This window comes from Sphaerodactylus townsendi, linkage group LG02 (assembly GCF_021028975.2).
Source record: "Sphaerodactylus townsendi isolate TG3544 linkage group LG02, MPM_Stown_v2.3, whole genome shotgun sequence".
Taxonomy (NCBI): domain Eukaryota; kingdom Metazoa; phylum Chordata; class Lepidosauria; order Squamata; family Sphaerodactylidae; genus Sphaerodactylus; species Sphaerodactylus townsendi.
Window position 1 is genome coordinate 30,130,234 of NC_059426.1, and position 15,004 is coordinate 30,145,237.

Genomic DNA, 15,004 nt, shown 5'->3' on the forward strand with positions numbered 1-15,004 from the left:
CCCTGAGCCGGGGGGGGGGGGGGGGATAATTGAAGTATATAAAATTATGCATGGGGTAGAAAATGTTGACACAGAGAAATTTTTCTCTCTCTCACAATACTAGAACCAGGGGGCATTCATTGAAAATGCTGGGGGGAAGAATTAGGACTAATAAAAGGAAACACTTCTTCACGCAACGTGTGATTGGTGTTTGGAATATGCTGCCACAGGAGGTGGTGATGGCCACTAACCTGGATAGCTTTAAAAAGGGCTTAGACAGATTTATGGAGGAGAAGTCGATCTATGGCTACCAATCTTGATCCTCCTTGATCTGAGATTGCAAATGCCTTAGCAGACCAGGTGCTCAGGAGCAACAGCAGCAGCAGAAGGCCATTGCTTTCACATCCTGCATGTGAGCTCCCAAAGGCCCCTGGTGGGCCACTGCGAGTAGCAGAGTGCTGGACTAGCGGACTCTGGTCTGATCCAGTTGGCTCGTTCTTACGTTCTTATGTTCTTATGAGCCACTGAAATTCGTGTAAAATTTCCAGTTGGTTTCAACTGGATGGCACCAACCCAAATTATCTAGTATTGCTTAACTAAGGATATGTGAAGGTGGTTAGATTTTGGATAACAACGACTTTTTTCTGCTGAGAATAATTACACTAATACAGACAGAAAGCCAAGAAATAAGTCCAGAACACACACACACACACACACACACACACACACACACACTTTGTATGTATGTATGTATGTATGTATGTATGTATGTATGTATGTATGTATGTATGTATGTCAGACATTAATTCAAAAACTGTTAATATTTCCAGAAGTGGCCATTAATGCCCCTGGAAACTTTACAAGCAGATAATAACTCTACCCAGTTGCCACTAGTATTCTATAATTACTGCCAATAAATCTGCACAGGGAAGGGAGGGGAACCTACCTCATATCAGCAAATAATGCTAACTTGTAAATTAAGCATGCTTGTAAAATGACACTGCTGAAGAGTATCTTCAGCCAAGCAATCATGAAGGGGTTTTTTTAAGTAGGAGAAAGCCAATATGGTATAGCGATTAGACTACTGGAGCAGGAATTTCTGGGTTCAAATCCCGACTCTGTCATGAAGCCTAGTAGGAGATCTTGTAATCTCATCTTAACCTACCTCACAGAAACCAAACAAACCACTTTGAACTCCTTAGATCAGTAGTTCTCAACCTGTGGGTCGGGACCCCTTTGGGGGTTGAACAACCCTTTCACAGGGGTCACCTAAGACTCTCTGCATCTGTAAAATGGATAAATTAGGGTTGGGGGTCACCACAACATGAGGAACTGTATTAAAGGGTCACGGCATTAGGAAGGTTGAGAACCACTGCCTTAGATAAAGGGTGAGATAAAAACGCACAAGCAAATTTGTTGCGAAAACAAGGTGATTACAGAAGATAAACTACAGGATTCGGAGGGGGCTGGGGAAAGAAACAAAACCATGGCATGATTTGAGCTCTAAACTCTGCATCCAGGTCATGCACAGAATGTATTTGCTCTACTGAGCGGTCACACCCCCGTACACACAGCACACACTGTCATCACGGGAATGTAGCTGGCAGTGGCACTTTTCAGACACCAAAGGGTGAGGGAACTGCAGGCAGGCAGGCAGGCCTCACCTTCACTTTCACACTAAGCAGTGGGAAGAAGAGGTACAAGAGAAAGCAGAACAGAGACCGCTTACCCCGGGCATAGAGGTTGGAGAAGTCTGTCTCGGTCCTCCGGAACCTGGCTTCTTTCTCACTGTTCTCGCAGGCCAGCAGGTTTCTGGACGACTGCCTCTCCTTGAGCGTGCTCACCAGGCGACTTTTGTCTTCCAGGCTGTTATTCCTTTGCAGGAACCCTACATCATTATTACAAGGTGCACAGGTCAGAGAGGATTTGTTCTCGCTTCCCAGCATCTCGGCTGCAACTAGACGAGCCCTCAAGTCGCAGGAAATAATTGCGGTGGCCACAGTCACAGGCAAGGTAAGAGCCAGCCGGCCTCTGACCCTCCCTCTTAGCTGGCCTGGCCAGATCCCATTCAAAGTGGAGCTGATTCCGGTGGGTCTGCCTCAATGAGGTCAGGGAGGAAGAGTATTTATAGGGAAAGAGAATTTGCCTGGAGGAAAGAGCACTCAAAGGACGTCAAAAAGCTAGCCAGGCACACGCACACACAAAACAACCACACACACACAGCCCAGTACCCACACCACTTTTTTTTAATGTGTCATTCAGTGTCATGGTAAATCCTTATTAAGTCAATCGGACAGTTTCCACTCCAACAATCAGCCACCGGAAAGAAGGGAGCTCAGGACAAGTCAATGCAATTATGGCAGCCCTCCTACCCCACCCAGCCCCGTCCTTCTCTTTCCTCCCCAGAGGCGATAGTTTGGGCTTTAAAAAAGCAGGCAGGAAAAGAAGCCGCTGGACTAAAACTGGGGCCCTTGTCAGATTCTCTTTCTTCAGCGCTCTTTGATTAAACCGGAGGACATGTCTCTTTGGAGTGCCAATCAAGACACCACCTCCAAGTGCCAGCCTGGGAGACGTCTTTTGCTCCTGTTCCAAAGCCCAGTCCCTGAATCTTGCTTCCTGTCATAAGAGAGAGAGAGGGAGAGGGAGGGAGGGGAGCCCTTGAGCAAAAGCAGTGTTTTGGATTTCTCTTTTTTTCCAAATCCAGGAGCCATTTCAGAAGCAGCACTTTGTTCTCACGCACTGTTTTTTCAGGAAGAAACTTGCAGCCCCAACCTATGTGCGTTGACTAAGAAGAAGAAGAGTTTGGATTTATATCCCCCCTTTCTCTCCTGTAGGAGACTTAAAGGGTCTTACAATCTCCTTTCCCTTCCCCCCTCACAACAAACACCCTATGAGGTGGGTGGGGCTGAGAGAGCTCCGAGAAGCTGTGACTAGCCCAAGGTCACCCAGCTGGCGTGTGTGGGAGTGCACAGGCTAATCTGAATTCCCTAGATAAGCCTCCATAGCTCAAGCGGCAGAGTGGAGAATCAAACCCAGTTCCTCCAGATTAGAATGCACCTGCTCTTAACCACTACGCCACTGCTGCGTAGAAGTAAGTAGAAGTAAATCCAATGACACGTCTTCCAAAGTAAGAGCACATAGGATTGTAGCCATAGGTTCCAATTCTGTGCATGGAAGTGAACTAAGAATACAGTGGCATGATAAACAGTGTCTGTTTTCTTTACAAGTCAAAGTTCACTTCAACAGAGTGCACACCCATGGTTAGGTGGAGACTTGTGTGTCTGTGTGTACATGCATTAATTGCTGTGTTCACAACAACTCATAATTGCTGTGTTTGCTGCATTCGATGGAATTGTTCCTCTCAGGTAGGTAGGTGTGTGTACAATTCCAATCGCATTTGAAAGTACACTCCGTTTACTTCTTCTTAACCTATCAAGAAGCAAGACACACAGTTTCACTCATCAGCCACTTCTGCAAGTGCCAACCTGGAAACGGGCAAAACCAACTACTGACCTTCTCGGTTGTCGCCCCCCCCACCCCCCACCCTTATGGAAGGACCTGCCTGAGCGGCTCCTGCTCTTTTGGCTTTCTGCAAACTATGCAAAACTGAATAACTGAAGAGGGCTGTAGTAGTGCACTGCCGACCCAGCAGTGCCGTAGTAGAACGTTGGGACGCCAACGGACCTGCGGCCTTGCCGGTCGCATCGCACCCCCCCTCATCCCCATGAGTCACGGGTCATGAACTGTCTGGCTCAATCACCGGGCGCAGGGACAATGGTCTTGCCCCCAGGTGAGGATTAGGCTCAGACGCGTACGCTCCTCTCCTCCGCACGTAGCCAGATGAGATCATGCATCACATGATGATCTACCGACCTCCAGCTCTCCACGAACTCCCCAGTCCTCCCTCCTACTGCGCCCGATAAGGTAACAATAAAGGTGCCAGGAACCCGGCAGGCGAGACTTCGCTAGGAACCACCCGGACCTCCGGTCTCCGCTGCTGGCGATCTCCACCAGATGTTATCTCGTCACCGTCACCGTTCTTCACGCTGACGCGTGCGTTGACTACAAGCTGGTGCCGTAAAACCGGGAATCCTCGAACCTCCACCCTGCTCACCGTCGCCTGGGGAAGGGCGCGATACAGAAGTCCGCTGGATCGGCGCATCCAGGGACCACCGTTTGGTATGTCGCTGTCCTCTGGATCGGCGCGATCCAGAGACATGGCGTCCTAGGACACTCTACCGTCCGGCGGAACACCGGTGAGTATGGGAGCTTGCAAAAGCAGGGCTTATGACAAACGCGTTGGCGAACTGAAAGCGTTGACGAAATCGCGGCAGGGTCCCACGTAAAGAAGGGAGCTGCGCCAAATTGGTTGAGGAGATTGAAGCTCAGTGTCCATGGTACCCAGAGGGGGGACATTGAATCTTAAGGACTGGGAAAACATCGAGGCACTCTTGGCACAGAGCCTGTGGCCGATGTCGCTGCTACTGGCGTGGAGACAATGTTTTGTCGCCATCCAGCCTGCAGACCCTCACGGCTCCTTGCTGTAGGGCAGCCCTCCTTCGATCTTTCACCTTCAATTTCAACCCGGAATTTTCTCTATCCACTAAATTGGACCTGTCCTCCTTCTGCCCCCTCGCTCCTTCACCCAATTCAAACTCTCATGGCTCGGCCCCTCTACTATGCTCCGCCTTCATTTTCGAAGCCACTGCACCTCCGTCAGCGCCACGTAATGGCGGGTTTCAAACTCTTGCAGAGAGCGTATTAGCCCACGATCTGCAGAAGAAAGAAACCCTGGCGGGAGCGGCAGCGATATTCTTGCATTGTGCCCCATCCACTTCACAGATACTGAGGGGGGAGGATGGCGTCATCCGGGTTGTCGAAAGTACCGCCCCTAAGCTATAACATCCTTACCGAGGCTCCGCCAAAGCAATGCGGGACGTAAGTCACTAGCCCCTACGTGAGAGGCATGCTGGAAATATCGCAAGGAACCACCTAATGGTTCCAGATGACTGGAAGACCACCTTTCGCATGCTCCTGGAGCCCTCGCGAATTTGTGGTCTGGGAAAGTGAGTTCAGCCAGCAATGCTTCAACAGAGCAGCCACCTCTGGCCTTTACACCGCCCAGCTCAGCTCTACGGCCCCGATGCTTTGCCAATCCCAGCGATCAGATTGTCCTGCCTGAGGCCACCCATACGGTCGCCTCTGAGTGTGCCTATAAGGCATTTTGTCAAAGTCCCCAATGCCGCCAGCCAACCCAGAGTTTCTCCTCCATCCGCAAAACCCCCCAAGAGCCCTATGCCGAATTTGTGAACAGGCTCCAGGAAGCTCAAGAGGCAGGTAGATAAGCGAGGAGGCCCAAAGCAGGCTCCTCATGCGCCTCGCCAAGAGAGCGCTTCCCGCAGTGCCGCAGAGCAATCCGCGGGCCTGGGGCAAAATCCTGAACTGGCCGACATGCTTAAAGGCTTGCCAGGACATCGGGTCCTCCATTACCAAGCTAGCCTCCTCGCGCAGCACTCTCCACGGTGGGGAGACAGTCTCAGGATGACTGCTTTTAACTCGCGGCAGACCCGGACACTCGAAGGGAGTGTAGGCAGCCGGTGGGGGGGCCTACAACCCGATGGAGGAGGGTCCTCCCCCAGGAGGAGAAGGCCACCTAAAACCCGGTGCCCACGCTGCCAGAAGGGCTTCCATTGGAGAAACTTGACTGCCGTCGGGAAACTCCTCCCGAGCGTCTCCCCAGCCCAGGACCAAGGAGGAGAGTACTAGAGCAGACCCAAACGCCCAAGGCCCCTACCAAAACCACCCCCCTCTCGTGGCATCTCTGGCTCGCATGCACCCAGCCCATCTCTTAAGTTCCCCCACGAGGTTCTTGTCGCCCCAACCCAGTACTTAACGAGCCCCATCCCTACCGGGACTATTGGGCTGGTGCTGCAAAGGCCTCTGCCGCTGAACAGGGACTGTTCATCGCCCCGGGTGATCGACTCCGCACACCAAGGACCCATCCATCTCCAGGTCTGGACAAACATCCCACAGGAGTTGCCTGCCGGAGCCAGCTGCGCTCAGCTGATCCTCTTGCCCCATGCGCTACCCGCTGCCGACCCAATAAAGGCTACGAGCCCCGGCTGCTAACATGGCGCAGCCCTACACCACTGTCACCCAGCGGTGGAGACGCTATATCGGGAGCTCCCGCCATACCTGGAGCTGCCATAGAAGGATGTAAGTTCAAGGGCCTGGTGGACACCGGCGCTGATGTTACCGTCATCAGAGCAGCCGAGTGGCCCGACCAGTGGCGACCCGAGGCTTGCCGCACATCTGGGGGGGGGGGGGAGACAAACCGCGAGGCGGAGCATCCGCCCGCACGGTCAACAGCCCAGGACTCGAGCGGCAGCTCACAGTCCGCCCATTATTTTGGACATCCATGTCAATCTCTGGGGAAGGGACCTCATGAGTCAGGTCAAAGCGACTCTGGTCTGGGATGGGTAAAAGCCGTCACAGATCACTGATCCCAATCGTGCCTTCCGAAGACTGCTAAGCTAATTTCACGTCGCGGAAACTGTTTCCCTCTCCTCCTCTTCTCCTTCTGTTTTCGACCAGTAGAGGCGGGAGGGCCATTGGCTGACTGGCCCTCCCTGGATTAAAAGCTGGGCCGATCCTGATGCGTAGCACTGTCAGGACAGGCCCCAGTTTAAAAGGGGCTGCCAGCCATTATGCCCCTAATACCCACAAGGGGTTGCTGCAAACACAGATCCTCTCAAGATTTGGGTGGGTGAATTGTTTGCCCGCGCTTCGGCAGCTTAAGCCTTAAGGCGGTCACCGGTGACAACCCGGGATAGTCGATCACAAAATTCTAGCACCATCCAGCTTCCTGCATTAGCCACCAAGGTCACGGTAAGTGCAACTCCCTTGCAAAGAAACCCCCTTTCCTTTTTTCCTTTGTGTGTGCGAGGAATTTGCCTCTAATTGCGGATTGCTTCATCCCGGATGCACCCATCCCCAAAAGGTGCTTCCCAAAGCCCCTTTGTGTTGCTGATTAAGCATGCATACCCTACAATCCCCAGGACCCGCCTGTTCCCTCCCCTCAAGGCTCGGACCCTCAGCCTTGGCGCGCACTCCTGATGACGCTCTGAAGCCGAATTCCCACCAGGGTCAGCCTACATCCTGCCCTCTCCCTGTCAAACAACCAAAGAAAGAGGAGTGTAGGCGGCCCCCAGGAGGGTTGCATTAAAGCAACCTTCACAGGCTGCAAAACAAGCCTTCTTCCCTTCCATATTTAAATCTAAACACTAACTCTCGATCCCAATCTCCGCCATCGGCTCTAGAACTGAGCCTGGGGACCGGGCCGTAACCTGGGAAAGGGGTGTGTTTCAGTCCCTCTTCCTACAGGTTCCCGTGGACTCCGATTCGCCATGGGAGGCCAACCCATGGAATGGCGCCAGGAGAAACCAACCCCATCCCGGAGATGGAGCAGCATCTCTCTAGAGGATCCCGCCCAGCGATCCCAACAGGAGCGCCGTCAGCCAGCAGCCAAAGACCGAATGACCTGGGAGGCGTCAAGGCGACCACCAGCCGAGCCCTAAGCGCTGCTGCCAGCAAGACCACCCGAGAGACACCCGAGAACCTCTGTGCAGCTCTCTTTGCGATCATCACCACCAACTCAGCTGACCACCATCCTTTGCCTGCTCTGCTGCCTCCTGCCCGATGGCGTCGGCCACCCTGGCGAGCTTTCACCAGACCAACATCTGGGAGCAGTTTGCTGCCGCTGCCAGCGTCTCATCTTTCTGCCTGGGCCGAGTACCTAGGAGTCGGGAGCCTGCTAAGCTCCTGCCTGCTCCCCGTCTGCAAAGCACCCGGAGACTTCCTAGCGGAGTCTGGGCTGGAGCCCCTTCATGAATGCCTCATCCATCAGGATACTCCTATGAGCGCCCGACTGGGGACCCGTCGTCCAAACCCTCGGCTGGCGCTCTCTCCCTTGTCACCAAGACTGTCGCTAACCACGAAGTCTAACACCTGCGCCCGCATCACCGGGCGCAGCCGAAGCGGAGAACCGACCCGGGCCGATGCGTCGGCTCGGCCAGTTGGAACTGCACACACATGGAGGACATTCCCCGTGTTGGGAAACATCCTGCTCCCCAGGGGCTGGTTTCCTGGACCTGCGGGGAAGGGCGCTTAACTACATTCCCCGCCTCGACTCCCTGCCGGGAACTCTTTTGCTGCCTCAGTCAGCCTCACCATTGTCCTACCCAGGCTCCACCCGGGAGCCCGGACGCCCGCCCGCCCGCTCCGCTCTGCCTCGACCCTCCAATTCCGAGACGGCCCGAGTGCCCTCTCGGCGGAGTTCGTCTCCCTCGCCAGCTTCTAGTGGGAGTCCCCGGACTCGCTTCCTACAATGCTAAGACTATTGGCCGGCTGGCCTGTGCCCTTCTTGAAGAAGTCCATCAACTCTACCTCCACCGCTCTGGGATGCCCTGGCCTCCGAGCAGCAGGAACTTTCGTCACAAGCGACCCTAGACAATAGATGCGCTATTGATTACTTGTTGTTGTTACACCACCAAGGTTGTGAGAGGTACATAATATGTGTTGTTTTAATCTTTCTGATAATTCCCAGTTGATCCACATGAAAGTGCGTGAGCTGCAAGAAGTTAGTATCTAATCTGAAGTATGATGTTTTGCCCCATTGGTGGTCAGCCCTCTGGAGCTGGCTGCCGGGAGGATGGTTGAGTGCTATTGTACAGCTCTGCATTGGTTTAATTGTGCCTTATTATCGGATCTTGTTTCGTTCAATGCGTGTCTAATATTGCCTGTAATGTGTAAGTAAGCCTCCTCAGATTTCCCTTACCCCGCAACCAAGTTCTAATGTTGCACAAGCAGCTTGGTCAACTTGACCAAACGGCGGAGGAGACAAAGCGTCCCTTTAAATGCGCCTCTTAGCGTTTTACGCCCCCCGCTTTCTAAAATGTAAAAAAAGGAGGAGATGTAGTAGTGCACTGCCGACCCAGCAGTGCCGTAGTAGAACGCGTTGGGGCGCTTAACGGACCTGGCGGCCTTGCCGTCGTGATCGCACTCCCCCTCCTCATCCCCATGAGTCCACGGGTCATGAACTGTCTGGCTCAATCACCGGGCGCAGGGACAATGGTCTTGCCCCCAGGTGAGGATTAGGCTCAGGCAGCGTCACGCTTCCTCTCCGCCGCGTGGCCAGATGAGATCATGCATCACATGATGATCTCCCGACCTCCCGCTCTCCCGGAACTCCCCCCAGTCCTCCCTCCTACACGCCCCCGATAAGGTAACAATAAAAGGTGCCAGGAACCGGCAGACGAGAGACTCGCTAGGAACACGGACCTCCGGTCTCCCGCTGCTGGCGATCTCCACCAGATGTTATCTCCGCGTCTCGTCTCGTTCTTACGCTGACCGCGTGGGTCGACTACAGAGGGCTTTTCTATATGGGTACTAGAGTTGCATAGTATGAAGTGGTTTACAAAGTTACTTGGATAAGGATTAGGGACTGTGGTCTATGCTACTGTGTCTAGCTTGCTGTACATAAAAAGGTAAAGGCAGTCCCATGTGCTAGCACCAGGTCATAACTGACCCATGGGTGATGTCACATCATAGCATCTACTTGCCAGTGGTGACGAACCTATGGCACGTCAGATGTTCATGGACTACAATTCCCATCAGCCCCTGCCAGAATGGCCAATTGGCGTGCCATAGGTTCGCCACTACGATACTAGACAGACTCTGTTTATGGGGTGTAGTAGTTAAGAACAGGTGGATTCTAATCTGGAGAACCAGGTTTGATTCCCCACTTCTCCACCTGAGTGGCAGAGGCTTATTTGGTGAACCAGATGTGTTTCTGCATTCCTACATTCCTGATGGGTGACCTTGGGCTAGTTATAGTTCTCTCAAAACTCTCTCAGCCCCACCTACCTGACAAGGTGTCTGTTGTGGGGAAAGGAAGGGAAAGGAGCATGTAGGCCACCTTTAGTCTCCTTATAGGAGAGAAAGGTGGGGTATAAATCCAAACTCTTCTACCACAGGTGTCAAACTCGCGCCCCTCCAGATGTTATGGACTACAGTTTCCATCATCCCCTGCCAGAATGATGCTGGCAGGGGATGATGGGAACTGTAGTCCATAACATCTGCAGGGGCCCGAATTTGACACCTCTACAAGTCGTCATCTTCTTTCCCAGTCATCTACACTTTACCCCCAGCAAATTGGACATTAATTTCACCTACCACGAAAGGCTGGAAGGCTGTCACCCTCCAGCAGATGTCCTGAAATCAACATGAGCAGAGCTTTGACTACAGTACTGCATCTTACCACTCTGTGTCATGGTTGTATTGGTGAGATTCAGAAGAGATAAAAAGGGCAGTAATATATAGCCCATCCTGTGTTCAAAAGTAATGCCCATTTTGTTCCAAAGCAGGAGTCTAGCAGCACTTCACGAACAAACAAAAGTTTATTCTAGTGCAAGTTTGGTGCTTTGTTTTGGTGAACTAGAAGAAGAAGAAGAAGAGCTGGATTTATATCCCCCCTTTCTCTCCTGCAAGAAGACTCAAAGGGGCTTACAAACTCCTTTCCCTTCCCCCCTCACAAAAAATACCCTGTGAGGTAGGTGGGGCTGAGGGAACTCAGAAGAACTGTGACTAGCCCAAGGTGACCCAGCTGGTATGTGTTGGAGTGCACAGGCTAATCTGAACTCCCCAGATAAGCCTCCACAGCTCAGGTGGCAGAGCGGGGAATCAAACCTGGTTCCTCCAAATTAGAGCACACCTGCTCTTAACCACTATGCCACTGCTGCTCATTTCTTCGCATAGGCCCCTTCCGCACACGCAAAATAATGTGTTTTCAAACCACTTTCACAACTGTTTGCAAGTGGATTTTGCTATTCCGCACAGCTTCAAAGAGCACTGAAAGCAGTTTCAAAGTGCATTATTCTGCATGTGCGGAATGAGCCATAGTTTCTCACTAGACAGCCCATTGTAAGGGAGTGAAAACAAAATTAGGAAATGCCGACAACCCTCTAGCAGGCATGGGTGAGGAGTCCCAGATTTTGAAGTGAGATTTTTTTTCCCAGTTCAAGGAAGTGTTATTATGTTCAATAACTTCCAGGGGGAAGGCAAGTTCACCAAGACTTCTTTAGGGGTTCCATTTCCAGACAGAGCCTGGAGACTTCCAGATTGCAAAGATAAATTCCCCTGGGGGGGAAATGATGGTTTTAGAGGGTGGACTTTGTTGTATTATATCCTCAAGAAGTCCCTCTCCTCCCTAACCCTGTCTTCCCTTTAAGGATCTACCCCAAACCTCCAAGAATTTCCCAACCTGGAATTTGCAACCCTACCTCCTAGAGAAGACAAGGGGAAAGGAAGCACCAGTGAGTAAGTGGTAAACCTGGCAGTACCTCCCTAAATTGGTGTCGACTTAACCCAATGAGCATCGACTTCCAGAAAACTCAATTAAAGCAAGATCTGGTTTTTACTGACTATGGTATTCCCCCCCCCCTTTTTTTCTTTACAAATTAAATCATTTTTTAAAAAGAAACTGAATCCATATCAGTAAATCTTCAACTAATAAAGTTAACCAGGTAGTTGCATCTTAGCGATGTTGAAGTAATAGGTACAAATTAGGCAATTATTTCACAGTAGACGGTCTCTGGCTCTTCCCCCTCCTGGAGGCTAATCCGTCTTGATTTGGCTTTACAGGGCATAACAAAACGGAAGCAAATGGTTTCCGAGGCAAGGCGTAAGAGAATGAAAATATTTAATAATAAAGGGGGGGGGGGAATGTAATGAAAGGGGAAGGGAGAGATTCCTTCACAGCAGGCACACCAGCTTTGCAGATTAGGAATACCTTCTTTGCAGCTCCATCATAAGACTCCTTAAAACAGACACTTCCTGGTCTTTGCTTTGCATTTTTCATGCTAGAAATGGAAACTCGTGTCTCTTCATAATTTCAGAATGATCACTGTAACGAACTTGCCCCACCCTGAAGGGCTGGCGTACAGCAGGCCAAAGGGAGAAGGCCTTAGCAACAGCCAGAAAAAGAGAAAAAGGCTCCACAAGAAGAGAACCGACCTGATTGGTGGGAAAAGGTCCAGTAACGTTTGGCAAGAGTTAGGGGGAGCCAGTGGGCTTAGAGCACTGAGAGGAGAGTTGAGTTCTGATCGGAGTCGGTCAAGGAGAGCAGAGTCTGGCAGAGAGGAGTCTGTCAGCTCTGGAAGAAAAGGATTCTGTCTCAGCAGAGTTGGCTGACAGAAGTCCAGTCCCTGTCTAAGCGGTGTATGCTTGACAGAGAGAGGAGGCCCTGACTGGGTGCAGATTGAAGTGCCCTTCAGGAGCCTGGCGGTTTTAAAACTGCCCAGACCTATCTAGTCTGCCTTGCCCCTGTGTGAATCACCAGAATCACCAGTCTGGGAGAAGCCAGTCCAGAGGCAGTGAAGCCATATTAGGACTAGTGGGAGAGAGGGAGGCCAAGTGTGCCAGAATCTCCTGGGCTTGGACTGTGTGTTTGGGTGTGATCAGTGGGTATTGGAGCAGTGAGGAATAGTGTCTGCGTGCGTAAGGGAATTTATTAGTTCAAAGCTAAATCTTCCCTTAAGAGACACCTGCGTGTGTCGGTGTGCATATGAATCTGAAGTAACATCTTAAGACAAACTTATTCTGAAACCAACAAGTGTTAAACCTCTCCAGTTTACCTGAGAAGCCTTTGTGAAAGCCAGCAAATAAACGTTTCAGTTTTGTTCATTATAAAAACCTCTCCAGTCTTTTATTTGTCTGTGTGTCTGTGTTCCCAGTCAGGGTGGTGACCTTGTGGAAAATCAGTATTGAGTGGGCTATATAGAGGAAAAAATATTATTGGTGGCAGCGCAGAAAGTAGAACTTATATATAAGTGCTTTCGTTACAATCACCTTTTGGTTTTCATATAAACTAGGGGGTCCTCCAGGAACAACCCTGGATCAAAGCCAGGAAGAGTCTGCCCGGAAACGGAAGGAGAAGGGACTGTTGAAGCAGTGGATTTACTCGGAGTAGACCACCTTGCAGGACGCAATGTAGACAAGGACTGACAGACTCACAGTCACCAGTGCAGTTCTATTTATTGCTATCTACTGACGAAGTGTTTTGCCAGACCACAGGTGTTTTCAGGCACACACTACTCTGCTGTCTGTGCTAACTATATACAAAAGTGGCACCAATCAGGTGCCCTCACCTTATTAGAGCTTCTCTAATATGGGAATAGCGATCACACTTTGGCCCCTTCCATTCATGCAGAATAATGCACTTTCAATCCATTTTCACAATTGTTTTGCAAGGGGATTTTGCTATTCCGCTTGCAAAGTGCATTGAAAGTGGATTGAAAGTGCATTATTCTGCATGTGCGGAAGGGGCCCCAGCCTCACCAGGGACTAGCCACTTAGAACCACTCCTCCAACCCATCTGGACATGGGTTCCAAGACAGAAGGGCAGTGCTTCCGGATGAGCAGGGCGCCCTCTGGTTTTGGAATGTAGTACTGATCCGCCCTGTTTGCCTTCTAGGTCTTGACAAACATCCTAAAGACGCATTTCAAGTGTGGGGCTTCAAGCTATTTATTTCAAAAAAGATGCTACAGTTTGTCCCACAATTTAATTTTTATCTGCCGCATCCTCGAAGACCAGGAACATAAATTTCCAGAAGGGAACTTAGCCAGTGGGAGTTTCCAAACCAACATGGCTGGGGTTCCAAGTGACCACACTGCACTGATATAAACACTACAGCTCTGAAAAGCGCCAGCTATCATCAACCTATGAGTAAATTTCCATGAGTAGTTGCCGACTGGAATTTAGGTAGAAATGCCAGCAGAACTTAGTGCCGTTCTTATTGGATAAAGTTATGCCTGCCTCTTACTGCATCATGGGGATCACAGCCAATTAGGAAAGTTCCATCAGTGACATCAGCTTCACTAGATTCTGATTAGCCAGTTAATTCATACAAATTGCAGAGCTTGAGTGCGCAGGGAGAGTTTTATGAAGGTTGATAGGGGGGCAAATGCGCTCAAGTTAAACAAAAGTTTTGCAAAAGCGGTTGGGTTATTTAAAGTAAGAATTATACTGGGGGAGAATACATTACTCTCCACTGTATTTCACTTCAAATGAAAAGCAACGTCCCAGCAACTCACATATTTAAACAAAAACTGAAAGCAGGGATTATTTTCACTGCTACGCATGACATAGAAAACAATTCTGTGTGACATGCTAAAAAGCACCAAACTACACTTTACGGTCAGAATTCAAGGAAACACATTGGTTGGTCATGTTTATAACATGTGTCAGTGCTGAGACCCAAGTTCCAACTGGTTTATAGTCAGTACAAAATTTTTGTTAGTCTTTCGAGTGGCCCTGGAGCTCCTCGAGTGGCCCTGGAGCTCCTCCTTTATTTCTTCTATGTCTCATTTAAATTGTTTTCTGCTTTGGCTTTGGTGGGGCAGGAAACTTAATTCCATGTTACAGGGTTTTTCATTAACGGTTGTTTAAACTTTTAATGAGCAGCTGTTTAAATCTTCCGACTCTTTTTCTTTGAAAGACTACTTAGGGATTGGACTACGAAAGAGCAGAGGTCAGGTAGCGCCTTAAAGACTGACAAAATTTCTGGCAAGGTATGAGCTTTTGTGAGTCACAACTCATTTCTTCATAATGGGGACTGGAAGGGTGTATGCTTTGGTGTGGTGGTTTGCTTCCTTCCCTGGTATTCTCTGAAGGAGAATTCTGTGTAATTCAAGAATTTTAAACACCCTTTTGTAAAAAAAAAAATCACCTTACTCTGTTGGGTTTTGTTCCAGGAGGTTTGTATGCCTATGAACTTCGTGCACTTACTTAAGAGTAAATCTCAGAGGACAATTGCATCCTTCTAACACCACTGAAATCAATTGACTTCCAAGGGTCAAGGGCCAGTGTGGTGTAATGATTAAGAGTGGTGGACTCTAATCTGGTGGACTGGATTTGTTAGTCTACTCCTCCGCAATAAACCTTTGGGCTTGCACAGTTCTCTTGGAA

The 15,004-nt window shown here is 50.3% G+C and overlaps 1 protein-coding gene across 2 annotated transcripts in view; it reads right to left on the reverse strand.

Moving 5' to 3' along the window:
• Positions 1-15,004, reverse strand: part of GAD1 (glutamate decarboxylase 1) — a 65,880-nt gene that overhangs the window by 38,744 nt on the left and 12,132 nt on the right. For both annotated transcript variants that reach the window (XM_048484253.1, XM_048484254.1), the window contains exon 4: positions 1,709-1,867. In XM_048484253.1, coding sequence (XP_048340210.1) covers positions 1,709-1,867 — 159 coding nt within the window. The remainder of the gene's footprint in view (positions 1-1,708; positions 1,868-15,004) is intronic.